A 20,734-nucleotide genomic window follows, 5' to 3' on the forward strand; every position below is an offset into this window, starting at 1 on the left:
GGACAAATTTTGTTGGCAGAGGAGATTTCAAGATCCCCAAATATTGACTCTGCCGTCATCTCACTCTGGGATACAGTCTGGACTTGGGTCAGAATTGGCAAGAGACCTCTACCAAGTTACCACTAAATATGGTCTTGCCAGCCCAGGATCTGGACAGCTGCCAAACACCTTGCTGTGCTCCAAAACATCATAAGGTACACTCCCAACTTTGATATTTGACTGGTCTTCAGGCCTTCACAGGAGGTAGACAGTAGCAACAATCACCAGGTGGGGTTGGGAGGGTTGGAGGTGAAGTCTCAGGAGCTAAAGTCAAGAATGAGAAGAGCTGGGATCCCATTCCTGGGAAACATGGTGAAGCAGGAGGCACGATCACACAAGTGCTGGATCTAGAAGGAATCCTGAGCTTTGATGGAGGTCACTGACGGACATTGGCATTGAGCAGGTGACTAGAATTCTGCCGTGTGTGTTAGTAAGTCAGCAGATCCACAGAGGAGTCTTGGATGGTTTACTTTCTTAGCAGCATTGTTCTCTCATCCCTCTGGCAGGGTTTGCTATTGAATGCATCTTAGTTTTCCTGCATGCTTGCACTTTTTAACCCATGCCCTTGTGTCCACCTTTTCCCTCTTTCACATTTCAATTCTTTCCTCAGCCACAGTGACTTCCTTCTCCTTCACCCTCCTACCCTCCCTGGTTCCACCAGAGGGGATGGTTTGGGATCTAGTTCCATTTGGAAAATGTCACAGCCAGTTCTTGTCTGAGCTACTGTTTTATTTTATTACTGCTGGGGAAGGGGGAAGAATGCAGGGTATGGGTTGCGTTATGGCATCTCCATACATAAGCATCATTGTACTCTGCTTTTGTCCATTTCCCTCCCACACTGTGCTTCCTCATCCCCCACTTCCTCCTGGTTCTCTTCCTTCCTTCAGTTAGTTCCCACTTCTTCTCTCCTCGTACATAAATCCCACCACTCTCTCTATTTTCTACCTCCTTTAAAATTTCATCCTCCCCTCTCATAACCCCCTTCTCTGTTTCACAGCCTACAAATGCACATATAAACACACACACACACACACACACACGTATGTACATCTTCTCCAAGTACATATCTCACAGGAGATTAATGTGCAGGGTATATATAAAGAACCACTAGTTTTTACATTTTAAATATTAGAATCACATGGGAGCTTGACTATTACTGGTGACTAGGGGTGGCCCTCAAGACTCTGATGTGGCCAGTCTTGGGAACAGCTGAGCTTCTCAAAATCCCAGAAGCCCCTGGGTGGTTCTAGTGTGCTGCCAGAATAGGAAATCACTGCTCTCTTCACTGTCCTCCAGTGTCTAGGTGAGGACACAGATTTCTCAACCTTGAAAAGATGGAATTTACAGTGTCGGACTTACCTGTGGGTGAAGGAGTCACCTCTGCATCTGCAGGAACAGGAAACAAATGAGTTTAGGGAATTTAAATTGCATGGAGGCAAAGAAATGCTAATTTTTCTAATGTGGGCGTGTCTCAAGCAGACAGGCTTCACGGTGTATAAGCAAGCACATAGCTATAGTTTTTCCTGGTAAAGTGGCTTCACATCTGGGCAAGGTGCAGACAATAGGAAAAAACAACTAAGTGCCCCTGGGCATCTGTCCTCAGAACAGTCAGACTCAGCATTCCCTGTCTACCTTGCTGGAGGGGTGTTCCGCTTGTCAATTTACCAGTTCTAGGACCACCTAGGAGACAAACCTCTGGGTTGTTTAAGGAATTTCTAGATTAGGCTTATTGAGGTGAAAAGACCCACTTTAAACGTAGGCAGCACCATTGCATGGGCTGCAGTCCCAGACTGCATGAAAAGAAGGAAGTTCAGTGCCAGTATTCACCTCTCTCTGCTTCCTGGCTTCAATACAATATGACTAGCTGCCTCAAGCTCCATCCTCCACGACTTCTCTGCCAAGGTAGACTGTACCTGAACTATGAGCCAAAACAAACCCTCCCTTCCATAAGTTGCTTTCATTGGGTATTTTGTTTACAGCAGTGAGAAAAGTAACCAATATGGCCATTTTCAATAGAGTCACATCCTTGCTCCGTTCATGGCTTCTATCCATCACTAAACTGCCTCATAGAAGAACTCACTATGGGAGACACAGTACCTGAGCAGATAACTCCAGCATCCTCATGGTGGCCACAGTTGTGGTCTAACCAGGCAGAGCTGGGGCACTGGCCAAAGTGGTTCTCCTTTCCTGAACACTGAATGTTGTCCAGGAGGATGTTTCCAGAGCCTGGGCCAAAGTAGGCACTTCCAGGAGCAGCGATGGCATGGCCACACCCCAGTTGTCTGCACACGACCTCAGCTTCATTCATGTCCCACAAGTCATCACACACGGTGCCCCAGGCCCCCTGATGGAGGACCTCAACGCGTCCTGAGCACTGTCCGGAGCTGCCTGCCAGCCGCAGCACTGGTCGGTCTTCTAAACAGGAAGATTTCGGTTTTGAGCATGGGAAGGTTTCTGTAGGAAGTCACTCCCAGAGGCTGTGCCAGGGCCAAGGCTAACACAAGCAGAAACCCTTGCGGTTGTCTTGATTCCATATGAAGCCCAAGGGTGACAGATAAGACAGACACTGGGGTGGAAATCTCATTCTGCTGCTGTCCTCTACTTGGCAATTGTTTCTTCTCTCTGAGCTGTTTCCTCATTTGAAAAGCGAGGAATCTAACAAGAGTTTATCTCAGGGGCCCTTGGGATGAACCGGTGATAGCACACATATAAGACACACAGGTCACACCCAGAAAGGGGTTCCTTTCCTCAGAGACAAACAAACCCAAACTTCACACAGGAACTTACTGATTATCTGGTTTTCTGGCAGCCTCAAAGAATGATTGGAGTTCCCGCACGGGGAATCGGAACATCAAAAAATCCCACAACTGACAGGGAGTGTTCCTTGCAGGGTACAAACTGAACCCAGATCTGCAATGGCTGGCTACAAGGCCAGGCCTACAAGGAGTCCCCAAGACTTTAATTGGGGGGAGTCTATGATTTGGGGCATGCTGGGTGTGAGTTGGGTCAAGAGGTAGAGAGCTGGGCTTCTGCATTTCAGAACTCTGGACAGTTCCCGAAGTGCATGTGATGGCAGATGCAGCCTGCAGACCCTTCACAGATATGGCTCTCCTTGGTAGCTGCCTGGCCCTTTACAACTATCCTTTCCAGTATTTTTTTTTTTTACAGGATGTACATTACCATCTTTCTGTCACTTGCTACCTGGCCCTCATGGTGAGAAAAACTAGCCCCTTGTGAAGCAGGGGTAATGTGTGTGTGGGGGGGGGGGGTAGTGTGGCAGGGGGAGCAAAAGGAACAGGCCTCTGTGAATAGGAGAGTGAAGTTAGAAATTGTTCTCTATTATATCCCCAAGATACCTGAGCTTTCCTACCTGACTCACTTTCATCTTGTGAAATTGCATTGAAAAAAGCATAAAACCCAGTATTTGTTGTCATATAATCGCTTCGGAACACCACTGTCAAGATGTCCGAGGAGGAGAAAAATACCACAGCTGATGGGGCACAGAACTTCCCCATGGAGAGTGATGCAATTCTGGGGCCATCGAAGATCTCAATTGAGTCATAGGGACATCCAAGGATATCTTCCAGGCTGGGGGAATGAAAACTGGGGATTAGTGACACCATACCAAGATCGTCAGTATCAACTCCCCAAACCATGACAGTCTCAGAGCATGAAGTTATTCATTATCTTTCCCAAAGCTTTATCAGAACTCTAGTTTCTTTGCCTGGGGAGTATGTAAAGCTTATTATTACAACTTTGTTATAAGTTTTAAAATCATAGTGGTTCTGACCAGCCACAAAGATAATCTAGCTTAGGAATTTGTGATTGCTGTTTGTTTGGGTTTAAAGCAAGTCCAAATTGACAGCCTTGACACAGTCATGACTGACCCATGATTCAGTGCCTGGCTGAAGCTGACTTATCACGGAATCTCATGGTTTTGCTCTATTGCAGCATGGTGTGTGCCATGCTCAAGAAGAACAGCCTTGTGAAGATTTTGCTGGGAGAAAACTTTTGGTGAGGAATGGGAACTTTGACATCAGACAGACCTGTATTCATATCAGTGGGCAAGTTAGTTACTCTCCATGATCTCATTTTCCTCATCTCTAATGAAGATGACAAAGACATCTGTAGGCTATAATGATACTGGAGCATGACAAAACCTAGGAGCATATAGCCCAGAGGCTGTGGAGATAACTCAGTTGGTAAAGTGCTTACCATAAAACATGAAGTCCAGAACCCATGTGGAAATTCTGGTTGTGGTGGCTTAGCCTACTTCAAGAGTTCAAGGCCAATGAGAGACCCTCTCTTGAGGACTAAGGTAGACAGTGCCTGAGAAATGACACCTGAAATGACCTTTGACCTCCACATGCTCATAGGCGCAGGCATGTACACATACACATAGAAGAAGCATGCAGTCAATGGTCCGGATGCACAGCATTCTAAAACATCAGCTGTTCCTTTATGTCACAGTGATGAAAAGGTGGCAGTGACTAGGGAACACTGGTCTCTTTGTGTCAGAGGTGAGGCAACAGCTCTTCCCTCTCCTTTCACTTTAGGGAACACTTAGAAAATGCACAACCCAGACCTGGAATAGTTGACTAATATGTGTCTTAGGAAACTCTCTGAACATTTGTATAAAATATGATGAGCAAAAAGGTTGGCCTGAAAGAACATATATTGGTGCCTAGTGTATAAGGTCAAAGGTTTTGAGCATTTAGGGACTATTTTTAGAAAAAAAAAATCAAAAGACAGACTATCAAAGCAGAGCTTTGTCAAATACATTGATAAAGAATTTTCTGTACTTTTCTAGCTAGAAAAGACCTGCTGGATACCGCTACAAAAGTAAACTCAGACTTGAACTTGGACATGCTGGAGTGCTTTTCACTCCTACGCTTTCATCTTACTAAAGGATGTCTTTACCACAGTTCAACAAACTGATGTTCTTACTCAAATTGAACTTTCTCTTTACAACTAGTTTCTTACTTTAAATTCGGAATCATAAGCTCTATGCGGAAGTTTTTCTCCACATGGATCTCCCAAACACATTGGATGTCTGTTGGATAGTTTTCTGGGTACCGTGGACTGGAAAATGAACCAGAGAGACTGGAAATGACCCCTCCACAAGAGTTACTTCCTCCTGAAACATGAAAAAGGATGTCAGGTTGCAGCCACATGGTGGTGTCATTGAGTGATCTTCACAGACAGCGTGGTCAAGACAGAAAAGTCAAGTGTGGTCAGATGGCAGTTGGCCTGGGTGAGCTGATACTTAGTTTAGCATCTCTTGGGAAGTCAATTGATCTAATTCTAATGACTCAAAAGCATTACTGTGTGAGAAACCCCATCCTTCCCTCTGCTCCCATCATCTGCACAGGGATGTCACACTTATCCTCTGCTTACCGCATCTCTCCTTTCCAAAATGGAAAGACTCTGTTTTCTGAGAGAAAGATGAGGCTCTACATTGTGAGAGACTGGGAAGGAAGGACAGAGAGATAGGCGTCTGTCTTGTGAAAGAGGAAACTCTTTCAGGAGGTCTTTGGAGCAAGAGGCTGTAGAAGAACTTTGAAGTCTGACTCAGCCGGGAAGGGGAGGGACAAGGGGCAAAGTTGGGAGCTTACGACTGGGACCTCCGTACACTGTCATCACTTAGCTGGATCGTGTTTATTTCCTTTAACTGGGTGTACTCAGACTAGAACTTGAGTATTTGGGGATTTATAAAAGTTAAACAAGAAGACAGAGATCTAGTTCTTCCATAGTCATCATCGTTTTTAGTATGAATAGACACCGATCTACAAAGGCAGAATGCTGTCTAAATGAGTAGATAACTTAAAATTACCAAGTTATCTTGGAGGATCTTGAAAGCACAATGCACTTTACTGATCATATACCTAAATATTACTGAATTGCTCAATTTCCCTTCTTTTCACCACTATGACCATCTTGTAATCCTCCCAAGGTCCCACGGGTTCCTAATCTTGCCTAAGATGAATGTTGGGCACTGCTTCCAGACATCTTACATTTCTGCCACTAATCACATTGTGGGGTGGGAGGAAGCTTGGGTCAAATTCAGGGTGTTGTGTGAGTGCTTTCTACCACAGAGCCAATTCCCCAGTCCATTTTATGGAGACAACATCTCATTATGTAGCCAAGGATGGCCTTGAACTCAAAACGGTCCTGTCTGTACCTCTCAAGTGAAGAGACAACAAGTGTATGCCACCATACTCCACTGATCATTCCATACTCCATTGATGACATCTATAGGTTATAATAACAGGACCAAGACACACATATGTGGCAAGAGAGGAAAACCAGGTGTCTATGAGCATCCACTACAGGATGCGCCTAAACAAGACAGGCTGAGTGTGAGTCAGATGGATTGTAGAACTACATCCTGCCACCTTGTTGACCTCTTATCTACTTTGTCCTGGGAAGACCCACAGCCTTCTTTTCTCACATGCTACTCCTAATAAACAGTCAGCATTTACAGAGTGGCAGCAGCAGAGGAGTAAGCCCCTCACCCACATATGCCAGTGGCTTTTTTGAGCTACCTCCATGGACATTGCCTGGAATCTGCTGGCATAGAGTTACCATTTCAAGCAAAGAAATGACTACCTGTTATTGGATCCTGAGAAACTGGAGGAGGACCTAGAAGGGAAAAAAGATAACAATGACATCCAGGGGGAAATCTTTAGTCCCATCTACAACTTAGTGCATGGTGAAAGCTTTCTTTGAAAACATCAATGATTTGGTACAAACTTAGAAGAGTCTGAAGCTGCTGAGTGAACATTCTCTATGGTTCTATGCCTGATCAAACCCAGTCAGTACTTGGACATGCCTCTTATCACCAGATGAGAACTACGCTCCCTCTCTTGAAGGCAAATGGGCTCAGCAACTACTTTGAACAATGGGATATAGCACAAGCTATGCTTGTCTTAAGAAATTGTTGATGCCTACTTTCTGTTCCTAGAATGATGCTTACTCATACAGCCTCACCCCATCTTACCCACTGAACAGACTGGATGAAGAGGCCCTGAGACTTCCTGGAAGGGAAGAGGACCTATATTCCCAGCTGCACCCACAAAGGCACCAATCATGTAAGTAAAGCTATCTTGAGCTCTCCAAACCAGCACCCAGGTAAATGACATGGAGACCCTAGCTTGGTGCTCTGAGGAGCAGAATCCCAAGTTGAGCCCTGCTCCAATTTCTGACCCACAAAACCATGGCATGTATTTACCCATAGCTGTCTTAAAATGCTAAATTTTGGGACAGCAATGGAAAAGCAGGATGGCTCCTTCCACATTTCTTTAACACTCATACAATTTACATGAAATGAGCAAACTACAGACAAGACTTCATTTGAATAGCTACTGTTGGAGTTGGAGATATAGCTCAGTGGTAGAGTGCTTGTCTTGTAAGCACAAGCCCTGGGTTGGGTCCTCCAGTCTGAGAAACTATATATATATATATACTATTCTTGACCTTAACCATGGTCTTTGAGCTTTAAACGGCACTTCTCTCACTCATGATCCCAACACATAAGATGGCCTTGCCTCAGGACACCCAGCACTCATCAACATCTCCTCCAGGTAAATGCCATGAGAAATGCTTCTTTCAATGACCTATAACTTACATTCTCTCTCCTGAAGCTGAAGGGAAGAATCCAGATACATTCAAAGGGTAAGTTCCAGTTTTCCTTTAAGCTAAATATTATAAGATGTCTGACCACCCTTCTGGAGAGACAATGTGAAGAGGTCCTGGGAGCACAGGAAAAGGAAGGGGGCCCATCCTTAAAGTTGCCCCTAATAGAGTTACTATGGGCAGGCTTTGGATCTCCCTTATCCTCAACCATGGGGATTAAATAATTGACATATCAGGAGCCCTTGCTTAATATTTACCAATGTTTGGGGCAGATGTTGTAATGAAATATGTTTTCATTCACTTCCAGTGTCATTACAGGATTTATAGTATATGCATTAGTCTGAGTTTTCTAATATCTGGTTATATATACATATGATTATATGTATGTATATCAGTGTAAAAACTTGGTTCCCCATTAATTTTCTTAATGATTAAAATTGTTTAATTGTTGTTAAATATTTCTTCTGAAAACATAGCATGTGTGTTTTTTAAAGAATTATCTTAGTGATAAGCAACAACCTGAGCAAACTGTCTCCCCATCTTTGCTACAGCTTTGTCTGATGTGGGTGTCCACTGGGCCAATGTGGGTATTGCAAATGAGACTAGAGGTCAGTTGTACTGGCAGTTGACCCAAATGCCCTGGATATCCAAGAGTTCCCTGCTAACTTTCTATGTGTCTGTTTATCTGGAAAATGTAAATAATCAAAATATCTTCCTAAGGGGAATTAAAAGAGTTGGAAGGAGTCCCTGACTTATGAAGATTTGACATATTGATTTTTCATGAAGGGGAAACCGTCCTTCAAATTTTGAATTTAGATCTTTTCCTGGGGTCACATATGTGGATGATCCTCCCTTGAGATGCTGGACCACAACAGTGAGCTCCCAGGCAACCACAGATGGTGAGGATAAGCGGCAGGTGCTCTCAGTGTGCTGTTGCTGGGCCAGGAAGTTCAGTAGGTTAGGTGTATAAAATGCATTCTTTGATATGATATTCTTACAGTGGGCTTTCTGGAATATAACCCCATCATGAGTTGGGCAATGTACATGTATAAAGAGCTCAGAATAACGCCTGACTCAGCATTTTTTTTAAAAAGTAGTTGATACTGTTACTATGGTTGTTCTTGGATGGGAAGTTCCTTCAACTAGGAGGGCAGTGGACCTACCTGGCGGCATGGGTGGAGGGAGGCCATCTGAATCTGCACACACAAAGGAAAGTAACAGGTAAGTTCAAAGGTTGAGGTGACAAGAGGTGGATGGTGAATAAAAGGGACAGGCTCATGCCCTTTCTGGGTGCAGAAACCAGCTGCTAAAACTGTCCATTGGGCACTCTCATCCAGGGAAGTCCTTGGCTTAGGAAACTTAGCACAGCCATCAGGTCAGCTGTGTTTTATGATGGGCAGGACCAGGTTCCCCGGCGTACTCTGATGCAGAATTCCTGGAATTCTTGTTAAAGTGCTGACCCCCTAGCTCCTTTCCAAATCTACTCAAGCATAGTTTCTTGGGAGAGGTGCCCTGGAATCTTTACCATAATGCCCCGGCTTGATACCCATAGATACCCTGGACTTTCTGTATACTACCAGGAGTCACTCATGACAGAATAAGTGTCTGACCCAGGACCCAGTCCTGAAGGGTTACTTAAAGAGTCAAATGGATGAGTGGAAAATACCACCCATCAAAGATGGTTTCAAAATGTCTTCAGGTGCATAGGAATAAGAAGAATACCTGAGCAGATGACACCAGCATCCTCATGGTGACCACAGTTGTGTTCCGACCATCCTGAATGTGGACACTGGCCAAGGTAGTGCTCCATTCCAGAACACTGAAGGTTGTCAAGGAAGATGTCTCCTGAGCCTGGGCCAAAGTAGGCCTCTCCAAGACTAGAAATAGCCTGACCACACCCTAGCTGGCGGCATACAACCTCAGCTTCATTTGAACCCCACAAGTCATCACACACAGTGCCCCAGACTCCCTGGTGAAGGACCTCCACTCGTCCTGAGCATGGGTTGGAGCCACCAACCAAGCGAAGCTCTGGCCAGTCTCCTGTAGATAGAGGTGTGGTGTGAGTCCCCACCCCCATGCTCTCATCTGGAGCCTAGCAGTACCAGGCTCAGAGGAGGGTTAGGGTTGGGTCTTGGGCATTGATCCTCATGTTTACTGTGGGTTTCTGAGTTGCAGCTTTTGGGGGTTACAGCTAATTTTGTTTCAACAGAATTTTTTGTTTCCCATGTTGGTACATGTTTCCACTGATGGTACAGACATAGACCCTTAGGGAGCATGAGTCTATTCACTAGTAAAATACATACATTAGTACAATGTATTATTCCACACTATGATAATACCATGAAAGCAAAGGACAGGGTTTTAGAGGATAATGACAGAGAGGAAGATCCTGGGAGAGAGCTCTTAAAAACTCAAGAAGGAGCTAGTCAGTGGAAGAGCCAAGGAAAGTCCTTCGGACCAGAGAGAAGAGCACAGGCAAGGAGTAAGGAGCCATGTCGTTTTTGTATGTACCTTTTCTCTTGGTGCTATGACAGTGAGGAAAATGGTCAAGTATGTAGCCCATTTGTCAGGTAATATGTGAGTGTTTTACAAAGAGCATGCAAAAACATAAAATGATAGATATACATGAGAACACACACACACATACACACACAAAATATCACATGTAATAAAACAACAAAAACAAAATTGCAGCCATACTTCCTAGCGGCATTCTGTAACAGTGTTTGTAGTTTGAAAAATAAGTGAACTCAGAGGTGAAAGGTCAAATAGCTCAAGGATAAAGTCAAGGGCAGCTGATAGCTAACTGTCACCTATTAAAGGCAGGCACCACTGACCTGGAACATCCAACAGAGGTTTTTCAGCATCTGTAAGTAAGAAAAACAAACAGGTCAACATTTGAAGGAACTCCAGGCTTTAGTAACAGAAGATGAAGTCTGATACAAATTTATTAATCTATTATCAACCCCTTTAAAGAACATGGTACCAGGAAAACCAAATTTATCGATAGGTCTCACATAAGCCTCTCTCTGGGGTGTTGGTGTGTAGCATATGCAGTAGCTATGCTATATAATATGCTGTGCAATAGCATAGCAATGTGAGAAGGTAAACAGATTAGAAGGTTGAGGTTTGAACAGTGTCTGCTCCCAGGAGCTTGAGTCTATTTACTGGTGAAATGTATACATGAGTAAGATGAATTATTATTCCGCATGGGCAGCTCTGTGGACCACACATCCATTCTCACAACAGTGACTGATTCTTTCAAGTCACATCTGGGAATGCAGCTGTTTGCTTAAAGACATCACATCATCAGACAGGGCTATCAGTAGGCATTCCAGAGGGAACCTAAGTACTCACAGTTACGCGTTGGTACACGCGTAAATCAGGGTATTTAAAAAAAATGCCACAGGCAATTAAAATCAGTCACGCACGTGCGCATGCGTGTGCACACACACACATGAATTTCCTCCCTGCTATGACAAAGGAGAATGATGAGAATGATGTTCACTTTGTTGTCAGGTACTAAGCCAGTGCTTCGTCAAAAACATCTCTGCTGGAAGAGAGCAGTCAGTCTCCTAGTTCCCTAAGTGAAGAGACTGAGGCTGTGGAAACTTAGATGCTCCACAGATGCAGTCTAGAAGCTCACTGAGGCTCTGAGAGCCAGCCCCATGCTGTCCTGGCCTCCTGGCAGCAAATGAACACTATTATTTCAGCTCCCAAACATTTCTTGAATTCAGACACATTCTCTGCATGTTTCAGCAAAGCACACACTGTGAATGATTGCTTCCAAAGGAAAAAATTAGAAAGCGTACCTGAGCAGATGACACCAGCATCCTCATGGTGGCCACAGTTGTGGTCTTTCCAGCCCGAATGGGCACACTGGCCCAGGAAGTGTTCCACCCCAGCACACTGGAAGTTGTCTAGGAAGATATCTCCTGAACCAGGGCCAAAGTAGGCCTTGCCAAGGGCAGACACACCCTGGCCACACCCCAGCTGTCTGCATACGACCTCAGCTTCATTCAGGTCCCACAGGTCATCACACACGGTGCCCCAGACTCCCTGGTAGAGGATCTCCACACGCCCTGAGCACCGATTGGAGCCGCCCACCAGCCGCAGCTCTGGCCAGTCCCCTGCAGACAGAGACCTGGTAACTGTTGTCATCTGGGAGCATGATATCTTTCCATGAGACGGTTGAGCTGCCCTTTCCTATATTCTATTAGATAAAGAAAACCTACTAGAGTCAGCCAACTAGTCAACCCCAGCCAGAGTGTGATAAATCACAAAGATTGTCAATAGCATCTAGCTCATACAAAATCCACTAATTGCTATCAGTTACGTCAGAAGCATGCACAAATCTGTTTGGGCTAAATGCAGAAAAATATGAAACTTGTACAAAACTTTGTGATTTTTGTGAGAAGCTGTCAAGTATCACTTTTATGGGAGCTCAAGATTATGCATCAGGGTGTTGGCATGCCAACCTTATCTGTGAAGGAACTGAAAGTATCCAAACTCTAATCAAGGCAACCAATAGGTCTACCTATTCAAGACCCTCCCCACCCTCTGCTTCAGAGGTGCCTTGTTTTTTTTCTGTTGTTCTAGTTCATGACCTGTGGGATGGCTCTGAGCCTCTGCCTATTTTAAAAATATCAATTAGTGATTTATATGGGAGGCAAACTGAACAGTACCTGGGTCAGGCACGGGAAGAAGTGAGAGACTCCCACTGGAAGTATTTGTAGGCTGTGCAGGATTTGAGAGTTCTGAAGGACACAAAAGCAAAACCAAACAACAACAACAAAACAACCTGTTTACTCAGGATGCAAAAGTCAGAAGATTCGAGGGGTTTAGAATGGTCTTAAATCCTAGGGCAGAATCAATTGGTCCATTTGCAAACACATGGACTGTGTGTAGTTCTAGTACCCACATATTAAGCAGGTATAGACATGGATGCTAAGAGAAAGGGACACTTGGTACTCAAATGGGTGCATTCTGGAACTTACTTGGTCTTTCTGTTACTGTCTTGGAAGTTGCTGTGGGGATGGCTGTGGAGACAAGATATGGTCTTGAAGGAAGGATTTAGGAAGTCAAGGGCAGAATTCTCAGATCAGCCTTTGTTAAACACCCAGACCCCCACTGATTCTTTCACCCTGTCACTTACATAATAAGGAATGTTCCAAGTCAAATCCTCTCTTCACAGGGGTCTTACGTTTCTCAGAAGTATGGGAGCCAACTGAAATGGCATACCCCTCTGCCTCCTCACCAAAAATATAACTGCATAATTTGTGCTAAAATGCATACATTCATAGACCATGTCTTTCTGGGAGGAACCGCCCCCCCCTTTACTTTCTTCTTGTGATGGTGAGTCTTAATTTCAACTTAGTTTTTCTTGCAAAGATCTTTCCACCTCCTCAGTTAGCTTTATTCCTAGATATTTTATTTTTTAGAAGCTATCATGAATGAGAATGTTTCTATGATTCCTTTCTCAGTATGTTTTATTGGTATATAGAAAGCATATATATGATTTTCATAAATTGATTTTATATGTGTCATTTCACTAAAAGTCTTGATCATTTCTAGAAGTTTTCTCTTGGCACATTTGGAATCTCGTGTTTGATGTCAAATCATCTGCAAATAGTAATAATTTGACCTCTTCTTTTCCCATTTGTATCCCTATAATTCTCTTCTCTTGTCTTATTGCTCTAGCTAGTGCTTCAAGAAATGGGGGATAGTGAACATCCCTGCCTCATTCCTGATTTTAATGGAATTACTTTAAGATTTTCTTCACTCAGGATGATGTTGGCTGTGGGTTTGTCATAGACAGCCTTTATTATGTTGAGGTGTGCTCCTTTCAGTCTTACTGTCTCTGGGACTTTTATCATGGGGACATGCTAAATTTTGCCAAATATCTTTCCTGATCTATTGAGATGATCATGTGATTTTTGTCTCTAAGTCCATTTATGTGATTTATTACATTTATGACTGACTTACATGTGCTGAGCCATCTTTGCATCTCTAGAGCAAACTGACTTTATCATGGTGGATGATCTTTCAGACATGTGCCCTATTTGGTTTGCTAGTAGTTTATTAAGGATTTTTACATTTATGTTCACTGGTGATACTGCCTATAGTTTTCTTTTGTTATTGATGTGTTTTCCTGGTTTTCTTTTTCGAGTAACACTGGCTTTATAGAAGGAATTCTGGAGGGATCCTTCTGTTTCTAGTTTTCTTTTTTTTTTTTTTTTGTTTTTTTTTTTTGTTTTTTTGTTTTTCGAGACAGGGTTTCTCTGTGTAGCTTTGCGCCTTTCCTGGGACTCACTTGGTAGTCCAGGCTGGCCTCGAACTCACAGAGATCCACCTGGCTCTGCCTCCCAGTGCTGGGATTAAAGGCGTGCGCCACCACCGCCCGGCTGTTTCTAGTTTTCTGAATAGTATAGATCTCCTTAGAAAGTTTGATGGAATTCTTCTGAGAATATATCTGAGCATTTTTTGAGGCTTTTTAAAATTACTGTTCCAATTTCCTTATTCCTTATGGATCTTTGTAGGTTAATGATCTCTTCTTGGTTAACTTTGGTGATTTGGAAGAATATAGAAATTTGCTCATTCCCTTTATAATTTTATCTTAATGGAGTTTTTTTTTTTTAATCTAGGGTTTTGTTTTTTTGTTTTTTTTACCTTAATAGGTTTTTTAAAAGTATTCTCTTACTCTGAATTTCATTGGCTTATGGTTCCATGTTCATTTCTGATTCTGTTAATTTGATTGTTATTTGGATAATCTCCTTTCTTTCAGTTAGTTGAGTCAAGGGTCTGTTGTTAGTTGAGTCTAGTTCTTAAAGAACGAGCTCTTGGATTCATCAATTCATTGTATTGCTTTCTTTGTTTCTATTTTAATCAATTTCTGCTCCCAATTTTTATCATTTCCAGGAGACTGACTTCTGGGAGTATCTGTGAAGTCATCCCCATAGAGTTTTAACTGAAATGGGAAGACACATCCTGGACATAAGCATGGATTTTTTCATGGGTCATGGTCCCAGACTGAATAAAGAGGGAGAAATGAGCCAACCGCCTGTATCCACATCTCTCTGCTTCCTGCCTGTGGATGCAATGTTAGTCCCAGCCACCACAGCTGGAGCTACTCTATCATGCCTTCCGTCATGATGGACTACACCTCGAACTGTGAGACAAAATGGACCCTCCTTCCCGAAGTTGCTTCTGTCAGGCATTTTATCAGTCACAAGAAAAGGAACTAACATGTATCTGCTGTGTTAACTCTTAGATGTGGAATATCTAATTAAGCACTTCTTGTTATCCTTGTTAAAAAACAAGGAATTAGAAGATCAAATAGACAATTATCAACATAAAGTGACCTGACGGTTGATTAAATGTAACTTGGTTGCAGTGTGACTGGACATTAGATTTACCCAGAAACTCTGCAGACAGAACCTCTCTGTCATGGTAGATACTAGGAATTAGCAAACAGGAGAGTGAGAGCAAAGGCTGACAGCAAAAACACCAGGGAGGCTGGGCATGGTGGTGTACTTGGGAGGCAGAGGTAGGCAGATCTCTGTGAGTTTGAGGCTAGCCTGGTCTACATAGTGAGTTCCAGGACAGCCAGAGCTATATAGAAAGATCCTGTCTTAACAAAAAAAAAAAAAAAAAAAAAAAAAAAAGCACCAGGAGTAGGAGCAGAGGAAGGAACTAAAAATGATGATTAAGTAATGACATGAGAGTTAACTCACTGATCAAATATGGGGTCTTCGATGTCATCTCTGCAAAAACAAGGAAGCAATGATCAGCAGATGCTTGATGCCAACTCTGGAGGTGTATTTGACCCGTGTTTTGGTGTCTTTCTCCTCTGTCTTGCAGCGTGTGTCGCCAGCATGCTTAGTGAGTTAGCCTGACCCTAATGGACCTGAAGACTGTGTTAGCACTGTCTCTGACCAAAGAGATTTGAGGCCCACCTGGTATTTCTAGGTAGAGAGTAGTGTAGAACCCCAGGCAATTACTGAAGCTCTGAAGCCTCAGTTTTCCCCTTCGTAAAAAGGGATGATCCATGGGTTCGTGTAAACACAACCCATGCAAGGAGCTTAAAATGCTAGCAAATGAATAATCAGTAAACATCAGCTGTTATTGTATTTGGCTCACAATTGTTTTAATTGATCTTACTTAACTTGTGCATACTGTGCTTTAACAGAGACCCTCAGCTTAGCTTCTGCCTTCCCAGCATGCACTACATCCCATTTCCAGCACTGATCTCGCTTCTCAAGTCCTCTTGCTGTTTCTCTATGAACAGCCTACCCAATGTCACAGGCAAATCCAAAATTGATCTCCCCTGCTGTTTCCCTTGGCATTTGAAGCCTTTAGTGCTCCTGTCTTTTCTAATGTCCCTTTTTGATATGAATATATGTGTCTGTGTAGCACATTCTAGTACACATACTATTTTATTGGCTTGCCTTAATTTAGTATATTCCATTTACCTTCTGATTGTGTCTTGTATATTAATCTTGAACTCCTTATATGTTATGTACAAGTCTGAGAGAGGACCTAAAGGAACACATCCCCTTCCTCTGTATAATCTAAAGCACCCATCTGGGACTAAAGTCAGAGTGTTATCAGAAATGACTCCTTAATGACCCATCTTGTGTTGTGTGAAGCCCCACAATGGATTTCCCATCCGTCAAATGGCTTGCTTAAGGTCACAGAGCAAACGATGGCACATCATCAGAAAATTCAGAGCTGTGACTCCATGCCATCTTCTTACCTTTGGCTTCAAAATAATAATAAGCCATGAAATTTTTCCCAATGTTGTTCATGCCTCGGAAATACACAAGGGTCATTGAGCTGGAGTGGGATGCAAAGGTGATGTGCAGCCCACTGCAGGGCTTCCCCAGGGACTCCGTGGAAGATGGAGGGCCATCCAGGATTTCAAAATACTCATTGGTGCAGTCAAGTCTAGGGAAACAAATAACACGAATGTCTCTTAATCTCCTCATCAGAAAGTTAGGAGGTACTTTGTCAGCCCTGCTTTATTTTGTATGAGTAAGAATGCTGGGGACAAGCTCAAATCCTGTCTGTGATGCAGACACAGTATGATCCTTTCATCTTGTATTTTTCCTTTGAAAAATACTGTCTGAAAGGAATGGGGTTTTTAGCTGATGGGAAGGAAAGAAGACTGACTTTAGTGGACCCTGTTGAGGAATGGGGGCTGCTGTGACCACAGAGTACTTTACAGTTTTAGGCCAATAGCTAATCAAGGTCATTTCATCATGTGATGTTTGAGAGGAAGAGTCTAAAATGAGGAACTTTAGGGTTTGGTTGTTCATGAGGCTGGTAACAGAATATAGCTACAGGTTCAAATCCACCCGGATCCCAAACAGACAAGCTTTGACAGCTAGCCAGTGGGACCCAGATCTGCTCCAGTGGGACCCAGATCTGCTCCAGTGGGACCCAGATCTGCTCCAGTGGGACCCAGATCTGCTCCACTGGCTTTGTGGAAGCCATCTGCTTTGCCAGCTCTGTGTTTCTCTGTGAACTTCCATGTGGCTGTCGCCAGTGCTACTGTTTCCACATCACCAGCCCAACAGCCATCTATTCCAAACCATCTTTAAATTAATCACAATTTAAGGTACATAAATGATTTGGTGTTTTCTTGGGGTTAAATATAACTTTATAGTTATATAAAGTTAAACATAACTTTAATCTGTGAATGACTTCGTTTTTGTGTATTTACAATATTAAAACCTAAAATTTCCTCAGATTCTGTATCTTTTGCCAGATAGCAAGAACACATGAAGTGTCTGTGTATGTGTGTGTGTTCCTCTCTCTGTCTCTCCTATCCAAAGCCTGTATAGTCAATTTTTTTAAATTAAAAAATGCACGGAAGTATGAATATGATCAAAATATATTGTTACATGTATGAAATTCTCAAAAAGTATATGAAATATTACATTAAAAAGTAAAGTCACATCTTGGAAAAATTCACAAACATACAAAAAAGTAATCATATTTCTTTATATATATATAATGAAAGTGTGAAAAACAATATAATTCACAATCATTCTAACAGCAGCAAAGGAAAGCAATATCTATATATACAAGCTTGTAAAGAGGTAGTCTAAAATCCCACACACTACCTAGGGCAAGGTGAAGCCAGGTTACATGTGTTGCTGGTGGGAAGATGAAACAATAGTCATTCTGGGAAAGTCTCTCTATCCTAAGAAGCTAACTGTGTACTTACCATACAATGTAGCAGTCGCATTCTTGGACATTCGACCCTGACAAATGATCTTACATTGATGTAAAAACCTTCCCTGAATGTTCTGAGAAGTTTTATTTGAAATCATTGAAGACTAGTAACAAGCCAGATATTTCTCAGAGGGGAAAGGACTAACCAATGCTGGCTCAGCCATATTAACGAAACCCTTTTCCACAGTAAAGAGCAACAGTGCCTAGATACTACAGCAACCTGAATGGATCTTAGGGGTACTATGCTGAGTGAAAAAAGTCAGACCTCTACCAAACTATATGCTGTATCATTCCATTCACAGAACATTCTTGAAATGACAACATGTAGGGGGTGGAGAATAGATCACAGTTAAGGGACAGAAATGAGGTAATCTGGGAATACAAAACGTGAAAGGGTAGTTCCTTTGTGTAATGGACCTGGAATGGAACAGTGATTTTGTGTAGCCATTCACAGGATTAAACTGTGTGGAACAATCCACCCCCATCCTCACTCAAATAATTGCATGTAAAAATTTCTGAGAATTGAATATGGGTTTTGGTCCAGTTAACATTCACACTGATATCAATTTGGTGGCTTTGATAATATTCTACCACTGGGAGATGCTTGAGAGGGGTACACAGGGCTATGTATTGCTTTTGCAATTTCCTCTATGCTCACAGTTATTTCAAAATAAAAAGCTGAAAATACATGAAGGACTCTTTTGAATATGAGAATCAATGTCAGGCTGAATGATCAGAAGTGCACAACATACTTACATAGTGTGTATCACTTACTCAAGAGACGGGAATGCCAGTCTTACACGGTCAGAGGCATTTGCCCTGATTTCCCACACACAGGTTATGTTGTCATGCATTTCACTCATTGGGGGGTTCTTAATTTTTCCAGGAGCATTGGTAATAACACCACCACAAGGAGATCTTCCTAAAAGAAGAAAGAGGTATGACAACAAAAACTGCATGAGACCACAGCAGTCAACATGCCAGTATGGGTGGAAGAAAGGTTTACAAGGCCCCACCCCTGGCTGAAGAGTGGCAGTCAGACAATGACTCCCAACAGAGCATCAGTTTTATTTACTGATGAGGCCCCTGGTAGGTTGCTCTTCTCAAGTGATCAGCCCCAAAACCCTTGTACAGATGGGCAACACTAACTGAACCCAGATAGGTAGATAGATGGGTAGATAGATAGATAGATAGATAGATAGATAGATAGATAGATAGATAGATAGATAGGGACAAGGGGACATGGCATAGATTTGAGAGGCAGATTTGGGGATCATGGGAACATAAGGGATCAGAATGGTTAAGTTGGGGGGGGGGCAGAGAGGGAGAGCAATGAAAGAGATATCTTGATAGAGGGGGCCATATGTGATCAGGGAAAAACCTGGTGGCAAGGAAACTCCCAGGAATCCACAAGGATGACCCCAGCTAAGACTCCTAGCAATAGTGGAGAGGGTGCCTTAATTGGTCTTCTGTAATCAGATTGGTGACTACCCTAATTGTCATCATAGAACCTTCATCTAGTAACTGATGGAAGCAGATGCAGAGATCCACAGCCAAGCACTGGACCGAGCTCTGGGAGTTGAGCTGAAGAGGGAGGAGGGATTATATGAGCAAGGGGGGTGGTGGTTCAAGAACATGATGGGGAAACCCACAGAGACAGCTGACCTGAGCTCCTGGGAACTCATGGACTCTAGACCAACAGCTAGGGAGCCTGTATGGGACCGACCTAGGCTCTCTGCATGTAGGTGATAGCTGTGTAGCTTGGTCTGTTTGTGCTCCTAGCCGTGGCACCAAGATCTGTCCCTGGCACATGAGCTGGCTTTTTGGAACCTATTCCCTATGGTGGGATGTCACGCTCAGCCTTGATGCAGGGGGGAGGAGCTTGGTCCTGCCTCAATTTGGTATGCCAGGCTTTGTTGACTCCCATGGGAGGCCTGACCCTTTCTGAGGAGTGGATGGGGGAGGGGCAGAAAGGAGGTGGGGGAGGGAACAGGGTGAGAGGAGGGAGAGGAAACTGTAGTTAGTATAGAAAATAAATTTCAAAAATTGATTAAATTTTTTTTTTAAAGAAAGAGGATATCCAAGGACATTGAGTTCTCACCTGGAACCACTGTTTCTTCTTTCATGGCAGCAAATGGGGCATCTGCCAAACACAGAAAGAACATGTGGACCAGCAGCTGACATAGGACTACATAACAGTCTGTGTTCAAGAATCACGAGGAGCTCATGGCAAACACAGTGCCTCGGGCCCTCCAGGATTCCTGAGCCCATCTCTAGAGGAGAGGCCTGAGCATCTAACAGCCTTGTGCCACAATTCTCAAGCAGTGCTGAAGAGCTGACGAGATCCCTCCTAGACTTCGATGTATTACTCCCTTGTCACACATAAAAATAGGGTAATTTTTAAATCAAGGGTTTAAAAGAAAAACCAAAGAGCTCTAGCTCCTAAAGCCTCAGTAACCCACGGGGCAGGGGATTGTAAGCTTAGGAAGTAGAGATAAGAAGACACACCACTTCAGGGGCCAGAGTGACGGCTCAAACAGTAAAGCGCTTGCCTTGCAAGCACAGTTCAATCTCTAGAGCCTGTGTACAAACAAGCTGGGCTTAGTGACACACGCTTGCAATCCTAATGCCAAGGAAACAGACTCAGGTGGGTCCCTGGGGCTCACTGGCCAGCGAGCCTAGCCTAACCAGTGAGCTCTTGGCCAATGAGAGTCCTTGTCCAAAAAAATTAAGATGGGCAATGCCTTGAGGTTGTCCTCGGACACACACTCACACACACAAACATGTATGTGCATGTGTACCCACATTCACAAGAACAGAA

The 20,734-nt window shown here is 43.4% G+C and overlaps 1 protein-coding gene across 1 annotated transcript in view; it reads right to left on the reverse strand.

Annotated features, from left to right (window-relative positions):
* Positions 1–20,734, reverse strand: part of LOC131905975 (deleted in malignant brain tumors 1 protein-like) — a 114,626-nt gene that overhangs the window by 58,528 nt on the left and 35,364 nt on the right. The window contains exons 9-22 of the mRNA XM_059256800.1: positions 20,015–20,056; positions 18,688–18,835; positions 16,430–16,620; positions 15,408–15,437; positions 12,672–12,713; positions 11,487–11,804; positions 10,512–10,541; positions 9,397–9,714; positions 8,838–8,870; positions 6,649–6,681; positions 5,023–5,176; positions 3,410–3,627; positions 2,137–2,454; positions 1,399–1,425 (exon numbers count right to left, since the gene is read on the reverse strand). Coding sequence (XP_059112783.1) covers positions 1,399–1,425; positions 2,137–2,454; positions 3,410–3,627; positions 5,023–5,176; positions 6,649–6,681; positions 8,838–8,870; positions 9,397–9,714; positions 10,512–10,541; positions 11,487–11,804; positions 12,672–12,713; positions 15,408–15,437; positions 16,430–16,620; positions 18,688–18,835; positions 20,015–20,056 — 1,902 coding nt within the window. The remainder of the gene's footprint in view (positions 1–1,398; positions 1,426–2,136; positions 2,455–3,409; positions 3,628–5,022; positions 5,177–6,648; positions 6,682–8,837; positions 8,871–9,396; positions 9,715–10,511; positions 10,542–11,486; positions 11,805–12,671; positions 12,714–15,407; positions 15,438–16,429; positions 16,621–18,687; positions 18,836–20,014; positions 20,057–20,734) is intronic.

Source organism: Peromyscus eremicus, chromosome 1 (assembly GCF_949786415.1).
Source record: "Peromyscus eremicus chromosome 1, PerEre_H2_v1, whole genome shotgun sequence".
Taxonomy (NCBI): domain Eukaryota; kingdom Metazoa; phylum Chordata; class Mammalia; order Rodentia; family Cricetidae; genus Peromyscus; species Peromyscus eremicus.